We start from the raw sequence: 17,153 nt of genomic DNA on the forward strand, positions 1-17,153 counted from the left end.
TTTCCCATTAGTGTCCAAGTTGACCTTTTTCTCTTTAAGAAAAGGCTCCTGTAACAGGAAGGGTTGCGTTACGCTGTCCATCTATAAAAATGAATCAATCCTTTCCTCATTTTCCTGCTAATGATGTTCAGCCTAGCTCATTAATGTTTTCCAGAAGAAACAAGAACAATTCAAATAAGAGCAACACGAAGTATATTTAATGCAGTTTCTAGAAAAGTGAATAATCCCATGTCTCCGAGGAAATGAACGCCTATGTAAGAAATGAAGTGGATTGCAAGCACAAGACGTTTTCCCTTCACAGAAAATTAAATGAAAAGAGGGGTCCAGAGCTGAGAGACACCTTCCCTTAGGACCTGCTTCTCCTTCTCCAAACCCTTACCTTTGTGAGAAGACGTCTCGGTAGGGGCTGCCGTGCTGCAGTGCGATCCCGTATCCTCTGTCCGCAACAGTGTTCCCGATCGTGTAAAACGAGCAGTCTGCGTCGTTGATGGCCACGTACTCCAGTACCGCTGCGTCCCATACAAAGGCGTAGTTCCCGTGTTTCACCTGCGGTAAACATGGCAAGTGCTCAGACTAAGGACTGTCAAGTCTAAAGGGAGGTCAGTGCACCTGAACACATGGCAGTTTCAGCACAGCCTGTTCTTTAAAGAAAGCAAAGTTTGGGTGCCCAACAGCTCTCGGCAAAAAAAGCACGCTGTGACTGATGCCGCACTGTGCTTTGGCTGAGCACCTCAGCAGAAACGGAAGAAACGTGGTCTGAGAACAACATGCCATCAGTGAAACAGTGCCGTGCAGGCAGGAAACCTGTTCCTCTTCACGGGACAAAGGAAACATCGGGCTCCCTCCATCAATGCTAAATTCCACCCCAAATCCCCCACTAATTTTTTTCTTTGAGCCGTAAAAACAACCCTTTAGAGGGAACGTAGTCACACTGGGAGAAGCGCGGGAGGGTAGGCATGGCTATCCAGATGGAAGACCAATGTTCAAGATGGTCCACGTTTTAGTCATGCTTCAGGTTGCCGTAGACATCACGAACACCCATTGGTCTTCCGTGCATGATTGTGGGCAAGATCACGCCAACTAGATTTTTTGGGATTACTTTTCTCAGCATGAAGCATTTTCATGTACCTTCAAAGACTTTTGTGCAGCGAGATCGTGTAAGCCATTTTAACTGTTTGACTAAGATAAATCCAAAACAACTCATTATCTTGAAAAGCTTTTAAAGTAACATTTTGAAGTAACATTTGAAACAAATGCAATTTTTTCTTTTCATTTAAATACATGGGAAGTATACAAAATTTCAGCGTTTATTCAGAAGCAAGCTTTTAAAAACAGAAATTCAGTCAAGCAAATCCTCCTTATTTCAGTGAATTTCCACTTTCCAGTCAAATAATATTTTTCTGAAAAAAAAACGTAAAAAATAAATCTCTAGCTGCTCTACCAGATCTTTTACCAGTTTTCTGTTTTGTTGGTCTCTATGTCAGACTTGAAGAATCACATTGCTTTTTTCCTGACCCCGTGCTTGGCTTCACTCAGTGCTTTTCCTATGCCATATTAGCCAACTAAGCTGTAAAACTAGGCTGAACCCATTGACTTCGTCCATCTAATGGGAATAAATATGTGACAGCTAAGTGAAAAGTAAACAAAACACAAAAAGGCCATCTGGGGCCAGGCAATCCAGAGAGAATTCAAAACCAAGTCAGCATATCAAAACTAGCAATGTCAGTACATCATTTAGATTAGGCTTTGACAATGTAGATTATGTTTTTAAAGACTGTTTACATATAAAAGCTACTGAAGCAAGCCACACCGGCTGCTTGCTCACAAGATGTAGCGCACAAGGAACATTTGCATTTGGGACACATTCCTTTTCATGCATAATCAATCTGAATTAGACACTGCAGGCCTGGAAAGGGAATACTTCCTATTTCCATTTGTAGGTGCAGCACAGGGAGGTTTTGTGCAGATTTTGGAGTGGAAAGGGAGCCATATTGTCTGTGGCCTCAGAATGACTGGCAGGAGAAAAAAAAAAAAAAAATCTATTTTCAAAATTCACACACACACAAGTGCAGGACTGGATCAGTTTTAAACTTCAGGTTCTGAAAATGGTCAATAATGTTTTTTGTTTTTTTACCTTCCAGTGGAGGTTTAGGTCTATCTCAATGGCCAAGGAATAAGGGCTAGAAGTGAACTCACTGCTAACAAACAATACAACTTGTATGCTTGTCTTACAGGCACTGCAGTTCACACAGCTCTTCTGAGCTTGGGTTTGTACCAGGACACTTATTCTGATCTTCCTACAGGCACCACTTGGCTAAGAAATAGATAGAATGACTGAGAAAAAAGCCCTTCCTAGGAGCATTTAAAAGGTTAATGACTCAGCCTGAAAAAGAATCATGATGTGCAGGCAGCAAGGAAGGGAAATAGGAGACAAAAGCAGAAGATCAGAAGGGGGGAAATGAATCTTGAAAAGGATCAGATGGACTTTCCAAACAAAGGAATTAAGGAAAAGTGGGGTTCGAAAAGACGAGTAATTTTACATGCGGGGAGATAACCTTTGAGGTGATGGCAAGAGTAAGAGGGTTGTGTTTTGACACCCGCTTTTGTCCTAACCCACCCTTTTAACATCCTAGTGCATTGAATTCACCTAAGTGCTTGTAAAGAGACTTATCACAGCTGCTCAGCTGGTCAGGAAAAATTCTCTTGATTTGGCTGCCTTGCTGTAGAACAACTCACAGTGAGAATATATAAAAGTGGTAAAAGCACTTACTGTCAATAATATCTGTGATGAAGTGGTATATATAAGATCCTTAGAGCAGACCTGATAATATCACAGTTCAGGTTCCCACCAAGATATTACTTTTCATAGATAAGATCACAGTGAGCCTCAGTTAAAGCGCACAGGGCAGGAAAGAGATTGGAGAGCCAGAAGGGATCATCCCAGCCATCTACATTCAACACATGATTGTTCCATGCAATAAAATACACCCTTTTTAGCATTTTTGTCCTATCCATTTCCAAATCTAGGGAATTCAAATCCCTGGAGTGAACCTAAGTTGCAATTGTCATGCTTGCAATCACTCTCTTTATGGAACTACTCCCCAGCCTGACAGTTTTCACTGCTATTCAACATATTTATTTTTACTACTTTTTTTTTTTTTTTTAAAATAACTTTCTTATGTCATTCCTAGTTATTTTTCCTTTTGCAGTTCTAAATACTCTCACTTTGGGGCTGACACCTTTCAATTATTGATGAACCTTTCTGTTACTTAGCTGAGCTGGATATAGCTTGCTTTAATCTTTTCTTGCAAGGCCATCGGTTCAGTCCTCCCATTAGCAGTGACACTAGGTTTGAATTGTCTCCAATTCTTAATTTTTATATATGAGAAAACCACCTGTCTTGCTAAGGGAGAATCAGTTATTCCCTTTCTAGCATACCCTTCTTCTGAGATTCATAGTCTAAACCGTCTGCTTATGGATCTTTCGCACAGCTCAAGACTGGTTTTAGCCTAAAGATCTAAGAACAGAATTTTGCTAGAGTACAGCATTATCTGGAGCACTGCTGATATTTTACAGATTTGCACCTACAAATAAGAGGTAGCTATATTATGAAAAGGGAGGATGATACTCTCTGTGAAAGGAGAAGGGAATTTCAGAACAAAACATCAAACAAAACCTATCTCCTTCTCTCTCTTCCTCCTACTAAGAGAAGCACGTATCTTGTAGCTTTCCAATAGCTATGCTGAAGACTTCCACTTTGTGCCTCAAAATGAACAGCAAAAATTCCAGCTCTGCATTGTGACAAAAAGTTGAGGACCTGACAGTTAGTCAATTACGGGGGGTAAATGAAAGCAAAATTTCCTTGGAAAAAGAAACGGTTCGTTGTAACACATGTAACTCTACTCGCAGAAGATCAGCATCCCTGATTCTACATTTCCACATCATTATATCGGCATTTTGTGGTGAGATAATAATGTTTCAGGAGGGTGGCAAATCTGAATGCTGTTCACACACGACCGCGCAGCCCAGGATGGCCAGGGAGGCGTTCGTAGGAGGGCAGCGCATTATCATTCAGCAGCAACCCCAGCTTTCCAGTCTGCCGGGGCAAGACTGAACTGACACTTCAGTCTCCTTCCCCATGACATCCCGCCTGTCAGGATGGCAGAGGCTAAAAAGAATTTTGGAGTATCTGATGAGTATTGCCATGGGGGGGGGGGGGGGGGGGGAAATTACGGGCAAAATTGAATCTGTTAGTTGTTCATCAGGGTATTTTGAACTCATGCGCTACACTGGTCATTAAGTGAAACTGGGAGGTATGGTACCAGACAGAAATGCTTGAGTTCACTTCACTGTTTTGTGAGCAATTCCAAAGGAGTTACAGTAAAAAGAGTTGTTACACAGAATAGGGGCCATTAGCACATAGATGGTAAAACTATTTCTATAAGGCTATTATATTTCTATTTTCTATCACTGCACATTTACGAGATTTTTATTTGCCCAAGCCTTGCCTGTAGATATCAGTTAAAATTTATCTCTGATGACTCCACTGAAACCCAGTTGAGTTATACGAGGAAAGCATTTAAAGCCATTACATTGTTTCATATGCACATATTTTACACCAACAAGGATGTGGATAGTATTTCTTCTTACAGCTAACTCGTTCATGCAGAGTAGGCTGAATAATGTATTTATGTACAACTCCAGCATTCTAAAAACACATTTCTGGGTCTAGAAAATTATAAATTTCAGAAGCAAACAACAACCAGCTACTGCGATTTTTCATACTTGAGTTCTTGGACAATAGCTTCCCTGTATTTTAAATTCCTCTTTAAAAGAAATACAAAGAATCCTCATGAAAGAAAAAATATACACAATAGGGTACAGGTTAAACAGAACTGGTAGCTATTTTTCCTGCAGACCTCTTTTAAATATTTCATCATGCATAAAATGTGTTACCAGTTATAAAAGCAGCACAATTTTTAAGGCCAGGGAAATCTTAAGTTTCAACTGATTAAAACGATACTAATTTTCTGGAAGAAAATCTGAAAATTATTAAAATACTGCTGATGAAGCACATTTTTCCGAGTGTCGTGTTCCTACACCCCAGTGACAGTGGTGATGGCTTTTTCTACTCATTTCCATTACGAGTCAGGCACCACCCTGCCCTTTCGACTGCTGTGCACCCTTCCCTGCCTACGAGGTTGTCAGTTGTATTTTAGCCAAAAAACCATGAGCAGAAACAGACTCTTCCGCAGCGCAGCAGCGGCAGCTCCAGCTCTCACCTAGAAACAATCAAGGACACTGATCAGCCACTTCCTCCATACAGTGCTTAGAGGGTCACGTTCTCCAATATGGACCATTCCACTGCACTGATTACACAGGGGAAAAAGCACCATTCGATGCTGCTAGCCCCATGCTTATCACAGCGGACCCGAGACTTTAGCATATATAAATATAGAAATAAAATTTTTTGACATAATCTTTGCATATTTAGCAAGCATGCAGCAGCTGCAGAGGGCTATACTCCATTCTACAAAACAGGCTCACCAAGGCTGCTATTACATGAGCAGAAGGAATAAAAATGAACGAAAATCTGCAAATATAGGAGTGAGAGCTAATATACATAATGTGGATATTGTGCTCCAAAATGGAAAAAAAGGCAAAGATCAAATTTGTGGTGGAAGTTTAAAGCTAGCTTTTCTTGTTGTCAAACAGCTTGATGGCATTCACAACAGAGGCTTTTTTTTTCAGCAGAAGGGACTGGATCTCCAATAACCCTCTTGCAAGAGGGCAATGAAGTTGCTGTTTATCAGACTGATGCAGAAGTCAGATCTTCTGCCTTCAGAAAAATTCCTGTTTGCTAATTTGTTTCCCTCTAGGGACAAAGGTTTCAAGTCTTGATTTTATTCACAAAGGGCACAATTCTGGCTAACTTCTTTCTGGATCCCAGTGAAACAAAATCTCACGTTTCAGCTTTGTTGAATAAAACTAAACCCACTAATTTAGAGTTCTCTCTAAAGTAAACTTTCTGTGGTTCCGAAGTACAATTTTGGAGCTTATTGCCTGACACTCCCTTGCAGGCCAGCACGTGTGGCTGATCTCCATCACTTAAGAATGAAATGCAGTAACACAACTGGGGAGGCAGAATATGAACCTGTCCAACAGCTCTCTGCTTATATACATAAAAATCTACTCAGTCATCAAGGCAAACTGCTAATTTAATAATAATAATGACAATAATAACAATAACAAGAAGAACAGCCACCACCCTTTAGGATGTCATTTTGCAGGGTCTATAGAAAGCTATTTAAATTCACGGGGCACTATTTGACAAACACTGAAACTCATTCTTCGTACTTATTCAAACAGAAAAGTGCAGAATCACTTCTAAAAGCATTATTGAGGTAGCGCTCAGGAGTGAACAGCAGCAGGAAATGAAACACTGGGGAGCTCAGGGGAAGAAAGAAGAGGTTAGAAATCCCAGCCTCATCTCCTCTTCAGCGTGAAGTTTATCTTTCTTTACATTCTCATATCAGCTTCAATGGCATGTCTATTTGCTCCAGATAAAACTTCATCAGGAAAAGCATTAATTCCTCATATGCAACCTGCCACCAACTTCTTGAGAAAAGCCTCATGATCATCCGTTCACTTGTTATGCTGGGCAGGCCTTGAATAATTCATCTGGAATTAGAAGAATTACTCAGGTATGAGAGCGCTGTAATGAGAGGGCATTTCTGTGTCAAAATTTTTCCAGTGCTCAGTGCATTCACGTTTTGCCATTGTAATTAAACACACCTTGTAAGTTACAAGAAAGAAAATATCAAGCAGAGCAAAACAGAGCAGAGGCCAACACAAAGGAGCAATTTCTGAGGGCAGTGGGAGAACGGAGCCAGCTGCTTCTCCAGGTAGTCACAGCAAAGCGCTAAAAAGGCAGCAGATCACGCTGGTCGCTGACGCGCAGCTGAACCACAAGTTCATTAAAGCTAAACATTAATTTCAAGTGGAAGAGGAAAAGGAGAAAAAAACAACAGAAAAAAAAAGAAATTTCAGCAAAGCAGACCTTTGAGGTAAGGAACCAATTTTTTTTCTGTCAGCTTCTCATTTATTTTATGACAACTTAGTGCTGCAGATACTAATGGAGACTATTTTCTGGGTATCACCGGTGAAGGTCAAATATAGAAATGATATGAAAGCACTTCAGGTTCCTCAAAAACTTCGATCTGTGGTAGCCAAGTGGCAGTCTCAATAATGAGGCAAATTTAAACCAAATGGCATTAAAGTGACTCCCCCCCTTCTGATAAATTTGTATTTCTATGGCAACTAATTCCCAATATAAGAACATTTAAATGAAAAAACATACATAGACCAATCCTGTTAATTTGGGTGAAAAAGTAAAATTCTGTGGATTGAAGTATCATGAAGAAGATAAACCCAGGTGAATTTAGAGAAGCAGCATCCCTCTTTAAATTAAATCAATCCAGCACGGTACTAACTGAAGGGTTCCTGTCCCCATTCTTTAGAATAGAGGCAGAGTCAATCTAACAGCAATTCTCGGGCAGCATTCCTTATTCAAAGAAATACTTATTGAATACCAACTGCAAGGATAGAAAAATCATCAAAAGTAAAAAACCTACTCATCAAAAGCATTCATCATCTGAAAAAGAACTTCCACCACAAGAAAATTCTTTGCAAAACTACCAATGTTACTGAAAAATCCTCCAGTAAAAGCTCATTTGAAACAATACAGTTTCATTTTAGAAACTTATTGTAAAGAAACTGACTTAAATTTCAGCTTTTATATTCCTTGTACAAGAACTTTTACCTTTTACCGCTTTCATTGTGGTAATAGGATTCAGGATGTCCCACTACTCACACAAAAGAAGTTAACTATCTTCTTTTGAATCATTTTATCTTCTCTTTTTGATGAGCAACTCCTGCCCAGGTTTGGATGAAGCCATCTTGGCACTGCAAATATACACACAGTATCTTGAAGCTCCAAAACAAAAGCTGACCAGCCCTCTGAAATTACATTGCCCCATGATTCAGAGTGTTTCCCCTCATTTTGGTACTGCCAGAGAGAAGAAGCACTAAATTCTGGCAACCTGCACTGCACCTGACAAGCTTGGGCTGGGGCAGGAAGGAACAGCTTTGGACTGTAAAGCTCAGTGCTTCCACACCAGTTTGCTTTCCTATAGACCTTGGTGGTCTCGAAAGCTTTTTCTTCCTCTGGAAAAACTGCATGAAACCCTCAATCTTATTCTCTCGCAGTGAATCTTCCCCTTTAGCGCAGCGGTTCATGTGGCTGTGGAGAGAAGCAGACTGAGATTTGTCCCAGCCCCTTAAGGTTTCTACTTTTCAGCGATACCTGGCATCCCCCTTTCCTGAGAGTTCAATAAGGGCTACCACGGGGTGTCTCTAACTAAGGATTTCTTTCAAGCTATAAGTTCAGGCTGCTGAAGACGGGCGCCACAGAGGCTTTCCAGTAAAGCACTCCAGAAAACCTCCACAGAGAAACTTCTACCCTGTGGTATTTCCAGCTAAAGCAAGCATTTAAAGCCCAATCTGGTCTCCTGCAGGTGGGTCAGTCTCTTCTGACCATGTGGCCCATACAGCGGATGCTGCACAAAGAAATGTTCCTGTATCCCCAGGTCAGCGCGTTGTTAAGAGCCATTATTACTCTAACATGTGGGTTCCTAATGCCACCACACCGCCTCTTGTCGCTGGCTTGTCAGGTCTTTGGAGACCCTGCATTTTAATTCTTGTGAGAAGGTAGTTTGAACCCACAGGAAAGGAAAACATTCCAGATCTGAGCTAAGAAGGTTTTTTCTTTCTTTTGCAGTTTGGAACCCATGGAAAATATTGGGAGCTGTGAGAGGAGGAAGACCAGTGCAGTGGTGTTTTTTCCTCAGTTCAGACTGCCTGGCTTGTACCACCATGCGGACAACTGAGAAAATGACACAACCTAACAAGTTGTCATGTATTGCCCCCATAGTTGTTCTAAAAGCTATCTCTCTGCTGCTGCCCACCCTGCAGCAAGCTGCTGGGGGGGGAGCTGGGTGCCATGGTAGAAAATACAGCCAGCACTTCCCCTGCAATCCAAAACGCTCAGCATTTCGCAGCCACCAACTAGGAAGTCACATCCCTCATATAAAACAGTTAATATAAAGAATATGGTTACAGTCATTTAAAATGCACAACCAAGCCTCTGCCAGGCAGAGCTAGTCCAGGAAAACGAGCAGGCACCTCGATTCTTTATGTACAAAGGTAAACAAAGATGTAAACGGTGTCCAGGAGTTTCAAGTTCAGGCAGCACCCAAACCAGTGTAACTTATGCATCTGAGCACTCTTCACACCCAGCTAAGGATTCTGTCTGTTTATGCAACTCTAATTTCAAGCGATAGCTGGGCTTTCGCATCCTTACAGAGTGAAATACTTACAAGGCTTTGCCTTAAAGTGTACACAAATCAGTTCGTCTCTGGCTGCAACCTGTGCAGGCATTTCCACTCATCCAAGGCTATAACATTCATTTTGCACACCTCTGTAAATAATGAATGAAGTGCAAGTCACAGACTCCCATTATATTTGTTTCTAATTCATCCCGTCCTGCCCACACAATAGCTCAGATGCCAGAAATGAGTTTACAGTTGACAGAACTGGGGAACAGCAGCCAAGCACCAACCAAAAAAATAATAATAAACTGTTGTAAAACAATCACTTGATTCCTTATCATGCTGGAGGATTCATTCAGGACTGGTATTTTTCATGAAAAATTTCTAGTCCCTTCTTTCTCCTGAAACAGAATTCAACAGAAATTCCTGGCCAATACACTCAGCATAAACTCAGAGACATAATGTTAGACACGGAGCTTTTGCTTGATGAAGGTGATAAATTGGGCCGGACAGAAACTAGTTATCTTTCTGCACAAGGAGTTTCAAGATTTTGAATTAAGGAAAAAATATTGCAAATTTTGGGTCCAAAACTAATAAAAAAAATCCAAACTGGAGAATATTTTATTCAAAAAAAGTTGACTCCAACTTGAATTATTTTCCCTGCGATGGATTAATGCTTCAAAATGAAAAAACATTTTGATCAACAGTTAATAGTTCAATGTAGAAATATCCTATAATGACATGTTGACAGTTTTAGAGCTTTTAAAGATAAATGTTTTATAAAAATGCCTCCTTCCTTACACAGTTTCAATTACTGTAATATTCCAGTGGATAAATCCCCAATGACAACTCACTCTAGTTTACTTGATATATATTTGTAGGCATCTTAAAAAAAATCATTACTAAGCAACTGTATTTCCTGTTTCACTCTAGATTTCCCATAAGTCTGGGAAATCATGGAAACTCATGTCTCCTTATGTTTTGCCTGAGCCTCTCAGATTCAAACTTGGACAAAACATGCTGTGACATCTCATCATATCATAAACAAGAAGAACAGTTCTTTGGTAAATATACAATACAATTAGTCACCCGGACTTACTGATTTTCTTAATTTGAGTTGAATGGGTATATCTTGTGTCACTGGTCACTATTTTTAAAAACGGAATACAACTGGGTTAAATTCAAGTGCTTGTGCTAGTCCTACCACACTAATAAAAATGCCAAGACATCTTTAAGATGAATAACGAGAAGAGTGGATTACAATATTTATGGAATGGAAAAAATGATGGTACAGGGATTTCTCAATTATAATGGTGATAACAGAATGCAATCAGCTGATTTACCTTCTTAAAACGAAGCAGCATTTCACCTAGAATTACGAACGTCAGTTGAGATTTTCTTAGTTACAGAATGCACTTGCAAATCAGGTATTTGTGCAGGCAGTGTGGACAGCTAAGTGCCTAGCTAATCATGTACACCAGTAAATATCTTACTCGAATGAATGAATGAAATAATTTCCTTTGTTAGCACCAAAAAACAGGAAAGGTAAATGAAAACCACAAGCAATAGCATCATAAAATCATCAACTTGACATTCTAGCACCTCATCCAATGCGTGGCAAGTGTCACCTAACATCTGTGTGGGGATGGCTTGAAAAATGCCACTACTTTGTTAGGAAACATAATTCAGTGCCGTCTTATTTATTTTACTGAAAAAAAAAAATTGGACCTTGACTGTAAGAAGAATGAATATCTGAACTGATGGTTAATTGCTAATTATATCAATGTAACTTGAAATAATTTCTCTTTTACAGAACTATGCCATGAGAGGGATAGTACATCGGACACTTAGATACTAAATGTGGTGAAGAACTGCAGTTTTTCTCTGGCTTTGGAAGAACTGGAGAGAAACCACAGTACTTCACTGCACCTGGGAACACGTTAGCTGCCAGCACAGTGGTGAGGGTGGAGAAAAGGCCTTAACTGTCTGCCAAAGCAAAAAAAGACAAAAATTTACTTGCCCAGGTCTATTGTATGGGGGCATGCTCCTTGTTCCTTCAGTATGGATTTTTAAATGGAAAACAATGAACACGTTTTTCTTCTTCACTTGTTTAGGGAGATATTAAAGAATGCTACACAGCTTCTCACAAATTGGCAATATATGCCTGACCAAGTTTTCAGGAAAAGCAGCTGAGTGGCTGCATCTGTATGCACAACCCACACAAAGAGTTATGGAGCTGTGCAGTGCTCTCTGTGTAGATCTCCTTTCTTTGTTGAGTTATATTAAAACATCATACGTGATGGAACTGCACACACCTGGGCTCTTCTGAAAATATAATCCCTTCACAAAGGGACAACAGGAGACACAAAGACACAAATGGAGGGTATAATTCCTACTGATGGTCATCTACATCAAGTCCAATGTGGTGTCTTTGTTGCTATATCATTCATGTTACATTTTAGAAAAAGTTTAATTCACAAGATGCATAGAAGAAAGCAGATGAAATACAATGCCAGGGAAGTATATCCATCTTTGTCTTATGTAAGACACATCTGTGAAGAGCTTATTTCATAGAATCATAGAATTGTTTAGGTTGGAAGAGACCTTTAAGATCACCAAGTCCAACCATTAACCCAGCACTGCCAACTTACCACTAAACCACATCCCTCAGCACTACATCTACATGTCTTTTAAATACCTCCAGGGATGGTGACTCAACCACTTCCCTGGACAGCCTGTTCCAATGCTTGACAACACTTTTGATGAAGAAATTCCTAGTATCCAATCTGAACCTCCACTGGCGCAACATGAGGTCATTTCCTCTTGTCCTATTGCCTGTTACTTCGGAGAAGAGACCGCCCCCCACCTCTCTACACCCTCCTTTCAGGTAGCTGTAGAGAGCCATAAGGTCTCCCCTCAGCCTCCTTTTCTGCAGGCTAAACAACCCCAGCTCCCTCAGCCACTCCTCGTAAGACCTGTTCTCCAGACCCCTCACCAGCTTCGTTGGCCTCCTCTCAACACACTCCAGCACCTCAATATCCCTTCTGTAGTGAGGGGCCCAAAACTGAACACAGTACGCGAGGTGTAGCCTCACCAGTGCCAAGTACAGAGCTACAATCATTTCCCTAGTCCTGCTCACTGCACTAGTTCTAACACAAGCCATTTTATTGTAGCTCAAGAAGATAAAACCACAATAATATTTCCTCTTGTCTCTTTTGACTTCTTTTTAGCTGTGTTTATTCTTTTTGTCATATTTCAAATTATTTAGAGCCCAATAATGCAAGTTCAATGGGAATCTAAGGCCCAGTACAGGCACCTACATTTGGCAGCTACTGAATAAATAATAGTCAGTTCAATGGACTTACTTTGTACGTACACAGAGCACACACTCAGAGCTGAACCTAGGCCTAGTGATATGCAAGCTGAATGAACTAAGAGATAAAACACAGACCTGTAAGGGCATAAAATATGGCAAGAGCATAATAAAAAAAAAAATCTACAGATTGAATATAATATGATAAAGATTAAATCAAAACTGCAGTCACATAATGTACATAAAACTTGTCACGGGGTGTTAGAAACACCTCATAGCTTACAAATTTTATAGAATAGTAATAACTAAAACATACTGAAAGCTGTATCGAATGTGCGCAATACAAATCACGAAAGGATACAATACAATTTGACACAATATCTGTCAAAAAGCGTACTATGTAAAACTCTCTGGGGGCTGAAGAAACTCCACCAGACCTAGGACTACTATTAGAAATAAGTTTAAAACAAACCTTCTGCAAGTTTCTCTGTTATTTGGATGTAATTTGTCTTTGTTCAGGTGGCAATGGATCTGGATGTTATATAGTGTTACGTAAAGTAATTCTTGCTGTCATGAGATTTTCCCTCCACGTTACTCGGTTCATGAGGTCTGGAACAGTCAAATCAGCTTCCAAATTAGTGGACACAAACACAAACATAGCCGTGGTCTACCACTGGCTGTTTTCAATGGATGCCAAATTTAAACTAATGATTTCTCATGTTGAATGTAGGGAGCAATTAACTCTGAAGATATGAGAAAGGGCGTTAGAGAAAGACAGGGCAAACCTTTGATGGGATATTCTAGGAAGGTGGAGAAATGGGTGGAGAAGCCTGTTGATGAGAGGCTGAATTGGGCGATTAAAAATTTTGAAAAGCAGGACTTTAGTTTGGGAGTGGAGCGGTACAGCAAGAAGGGTAGTAAATTCGATCAGATGCAAAGACTCTATGTGGTCTTGAGTTACACGCTTGGCTGATGTTTCCGCTCCTTTCCACTAAACATTTTAATTTTGCAAAACCGTTATTATGTCTGATAATGCGGGGAGATTCTCAGCACCACAGCATGAGAGCACATATTCAGAAGTACAATTCTCTAAATCAAGACTGTTATTGGCATCTATGGAAAAACAAAAGAATACCCTGAGTATTTTCCACAACTGTTGTCATTCCCAAACATATGTTATATGTTGTTATTTTAGCCAGAATTTTGGTATGAACTCTTTTGGTTTACTTTTGGGTTTGTCTACTTTGACTCTCTTACTTGATCTCAACTCATGTTTCATTTTTTGTTGTTCTGCTCTCTTTGTCGTGTTCCATCTGCCACTCACTTCATTAAATCCAAAGTGATTTAACGATCAAGCTAATCAAGAATAAGATACTCTTTAAAGAAAACCCCATCCTTCATTTAGCTTTCAGCACAACCATATCATAAGCAAAGATACTCAATTTAATAACAGCGTCATCTGAAGGACTGAAAGCGTTTTGCAAACATTCATTAACTGATGCTCAGATTTTCCTTCTGTGAGAAACTGTTCCCGCCTTTGCTGTTTACACCTGCCCAATCTGCCCCTACATTATTATGTGTTGTCTCCAGACTATGCTGTGAACTGCAACATTTGCGACTCCGAGAGAGATTCATATAAGAATGAATTGTATGTAAAGACAAGACATGAGCAAAATTTTAGCACTTGAGGCTGAAATTTTGGTTCTGAAGATACTGCTGCTTATAAACACCGAATTATTTTCATCCTGAATTCTGCTCCTGAGCAAGCAGTAGCTGTGTGTCTCTCCTCTGTAAGGGATGAGCAGACTGGTGTCCTCTCTACCAATGCTCAGTGAAGACCCACGAATGAGGCGAGAGGGTACCAGTGACCACTGAGAGACCCAGCCCAGCAGCCTCCCCCGTGCATACTTGAAGTGTTGCGTAAAACAAAACCACGCTCAGAACACCTGCAATGCGTGAAACAAAATTTAGAGATTTTCAAATTTGGATTTGTCACCTCCTTCTGACCACCTGCAGTGTGGGAAGCTAGCCCACACCATTTCTCCATGCTGCAGGATGCAAATTATTTTTTTCAGTGTCTCCCAGAGGTCACAAATTGAGACTGTTTTGGACCAAGGTATGTTGCAGTACCTCGGATCAATCACAAGAAAGATGTCCTGGCCATCCATCTCTTATACAAAGGAACACTCAGGAACAGCAGCCAGCGTTTAGTGGAAGACTGATGAGAAATTTTGATGTTTTCTCGGAATTTGTATCCCTGTTAGGGACAAGACTCACTAATGGGAAGGTGCCGTGTCCTAGATTTGTTTACTCACAGGTTGAGAATTCTTGCTAGAATGGTATTACAAGGAAACTCCGTCCCGAGGTCAGAGTGATAAAACAACTAAAGCTTCTGCTGTTTGATTGATGTTTATCTGTTTTTTTTTTTTTCATTATGGATGCATTGTATTTTCCCACCCATCTTGATACAGTCCCTGGTATTTATATCCCTCCCTCTGCTATATTCAGCAGAGACTGGGCTCTGTTTTATTTGATTAAGTAGCCATTCTGCGAACAGCCACAAACACCAATCAACCCTCGCGCAGTGGGAAAGCTTTAGAGTCGGGAATGGTAAACAACCCGCTCCTGCCATTGCGATCCCAGCGAGGGAGTTGTGCAGTCTGTCTAGATCGGGTATTTTATGCAAACCGATAGAAGAATGAAATGTGATTACAGCCTGGTTAAAATGCTTCTTAAAATACTACACGTGACACTTTAATCCTCTCCTCCCATAGCTTGGCTATTAAAACGAAACTGATTTATTGTAGTCACATTTTCAAACCGGACAACTCTGCCACCTAAATCAAATACAAAGAGACATAAACTGCTTGCTGGCAATTTAACTAAAGAGAATAAAATGGTGGGAAAACCACAATTATCCTTACTCTTCCACATAAGGAAATATTCTGCTTATTTAACAGAAGAATTTTGTCTTTATTTTTTGACACACTTTAAGAAAGCCAACCTACCTACCTGGCATACTTTCCTCAATGCTGTGCTGTTACATCTAAATTTTTAACTTGATAGCTGGAAATTTTACTCCATCTACATTTCTTTCCAAGAAAAGCACTCAGGAAACATCCCAGTTGCTTGAATCGGGTTAGAAAAAGACAGTAGCAGGAGGCATCATAATATATGGTACAGAAAAAAAAACATTATTTTGTTTGGCTTTCTAAGGATTTTGTTGCATACGAAAGGTGCCAGACTAATGCCAGAGAATGAAAAGCCTTTTATCACTTTTGTTTGTCTCTGCCTATGCAAGTACACCACTGACACACGCCAGTCTTGCAGGTTTGAGTAACAGGAGAGAGAAAACTATTTTTCTACATCCGTCTGATCTTCTACTCTACACAGCTGGGACTGCCATGCTGGTGACTCTAACCATGCAAAACCGGCAGAAGCTGGAAATACTGTTCAGGTGATGTTTAGAAAAGCTCCTCTGCACACCCACAAAGGAGCTCAGAGAGACTACGTCAGGAGAAAGAGCCCAAATAATGCCCTGCTGGGCTACTCCCTGCTCCATCATCCCAGGGGCCATCCACAGCCTGCATGTGGAGTCCCATTTTAGTTCAAAACACTCCTCTCCTAGCTTTGAGAGCCCTGCACAGATGTTAGGAAGAAAGATGTTTGAAACTTCTGGCTGAATGGGATTTGAAACCCCCCAAAATATTTAGTGGGAGTTAAAGAGGTGTGTTTTCGTTTCACGTTGCTCCAGAGGAGGCAGGTGAATAAGGCTAGAGAGCAAAGCACCCACAAGAGCTGCTGATCATGTCCTGACACCAGACCTTAGGGCAGCCTGACGGACTCCACACTGGAGACTTTCTGCTTACTATAATTGTCCTTTAAAGAAATAACCCCCTACATCCCAACCTCAGGATTTTGTTGTCATGAGTATGGTTTAAGCCCACAAAAGTTAATCATATGTTTGGGCATTGTGCTGAGTAGGACACCAATTGGTTTTATGTAACAACTATCCAGTTTGAACCACCAGATCTGGTGCTTCAAACTGTCGTCTTCCTCCTCTCTCACTCCTTAAACACAACATAAACATTTTTTTTTCTCCAAACACTTGAAGTTCCATAAATTGATATATTCCAACAAAATACAGTTTTACTAGAATGTTTTCCACTGTGTATAGTCAGATGGCTGAGGATAATCTCAAAAACCAGCCAGCAGCAAAACTCTGCTCGGTTTCCACTCTCCCCGATCAGATGTTTTAAGATCAGACCTGAGAGATCTCTCTGGCTCTACAACCTGCACTTGCATTCAAATGCACACAGGTGTTTAGAAGCACAGACCTGGAGTCTGGAAACATAAACACCATTCTGGGGATGCATAGGTGAAATTTCGGGTTCCTCTTTTGCATTTGAAAAATTGGCCTTTTCTGTGTTTTATTTCTCTAGAGGACGTCT

The 17,153-nt window shown here is 40.5% G+C and overlaps 1 protein-coding gene across 1 annotated transcript in view; it reads right to left on the reverse strand.

Moving 5' to 3' along the window:
• Positions 1-17,153, reverse strand: part of GRID2 (glutamate ionotropic receptor delta type subunit 2) — a 765,483-nt gene that overhangs the window by 75,175 nt on the left and 673,155 nt on the right. Inside the window, exon 14 of the mRNA XM_074589573.1 lies at positions 380-546. Within this exon, the coding sequence (XP_074445674.1) occupies positions 380-546 (167 nt within the window). The remainder of the gene's footprint in view (positions 1-379; positions 547-17,153) is intronic.

The sequence above is a fragment of the Larus michahellis genome, chromosome 5, assembly GCF_964199755.1.
Source record: "Larus michahellis chromosome 5, bLarMic1.1, whole genome shotgun sequence".
In the NCBI taxonomy this organism is placed as follows: domain Eukaryota; kingdom Metazoa; phylum Chordata; class Aves; order Charadriiformes; family Laridae; genus Larus; species Larus michahellis.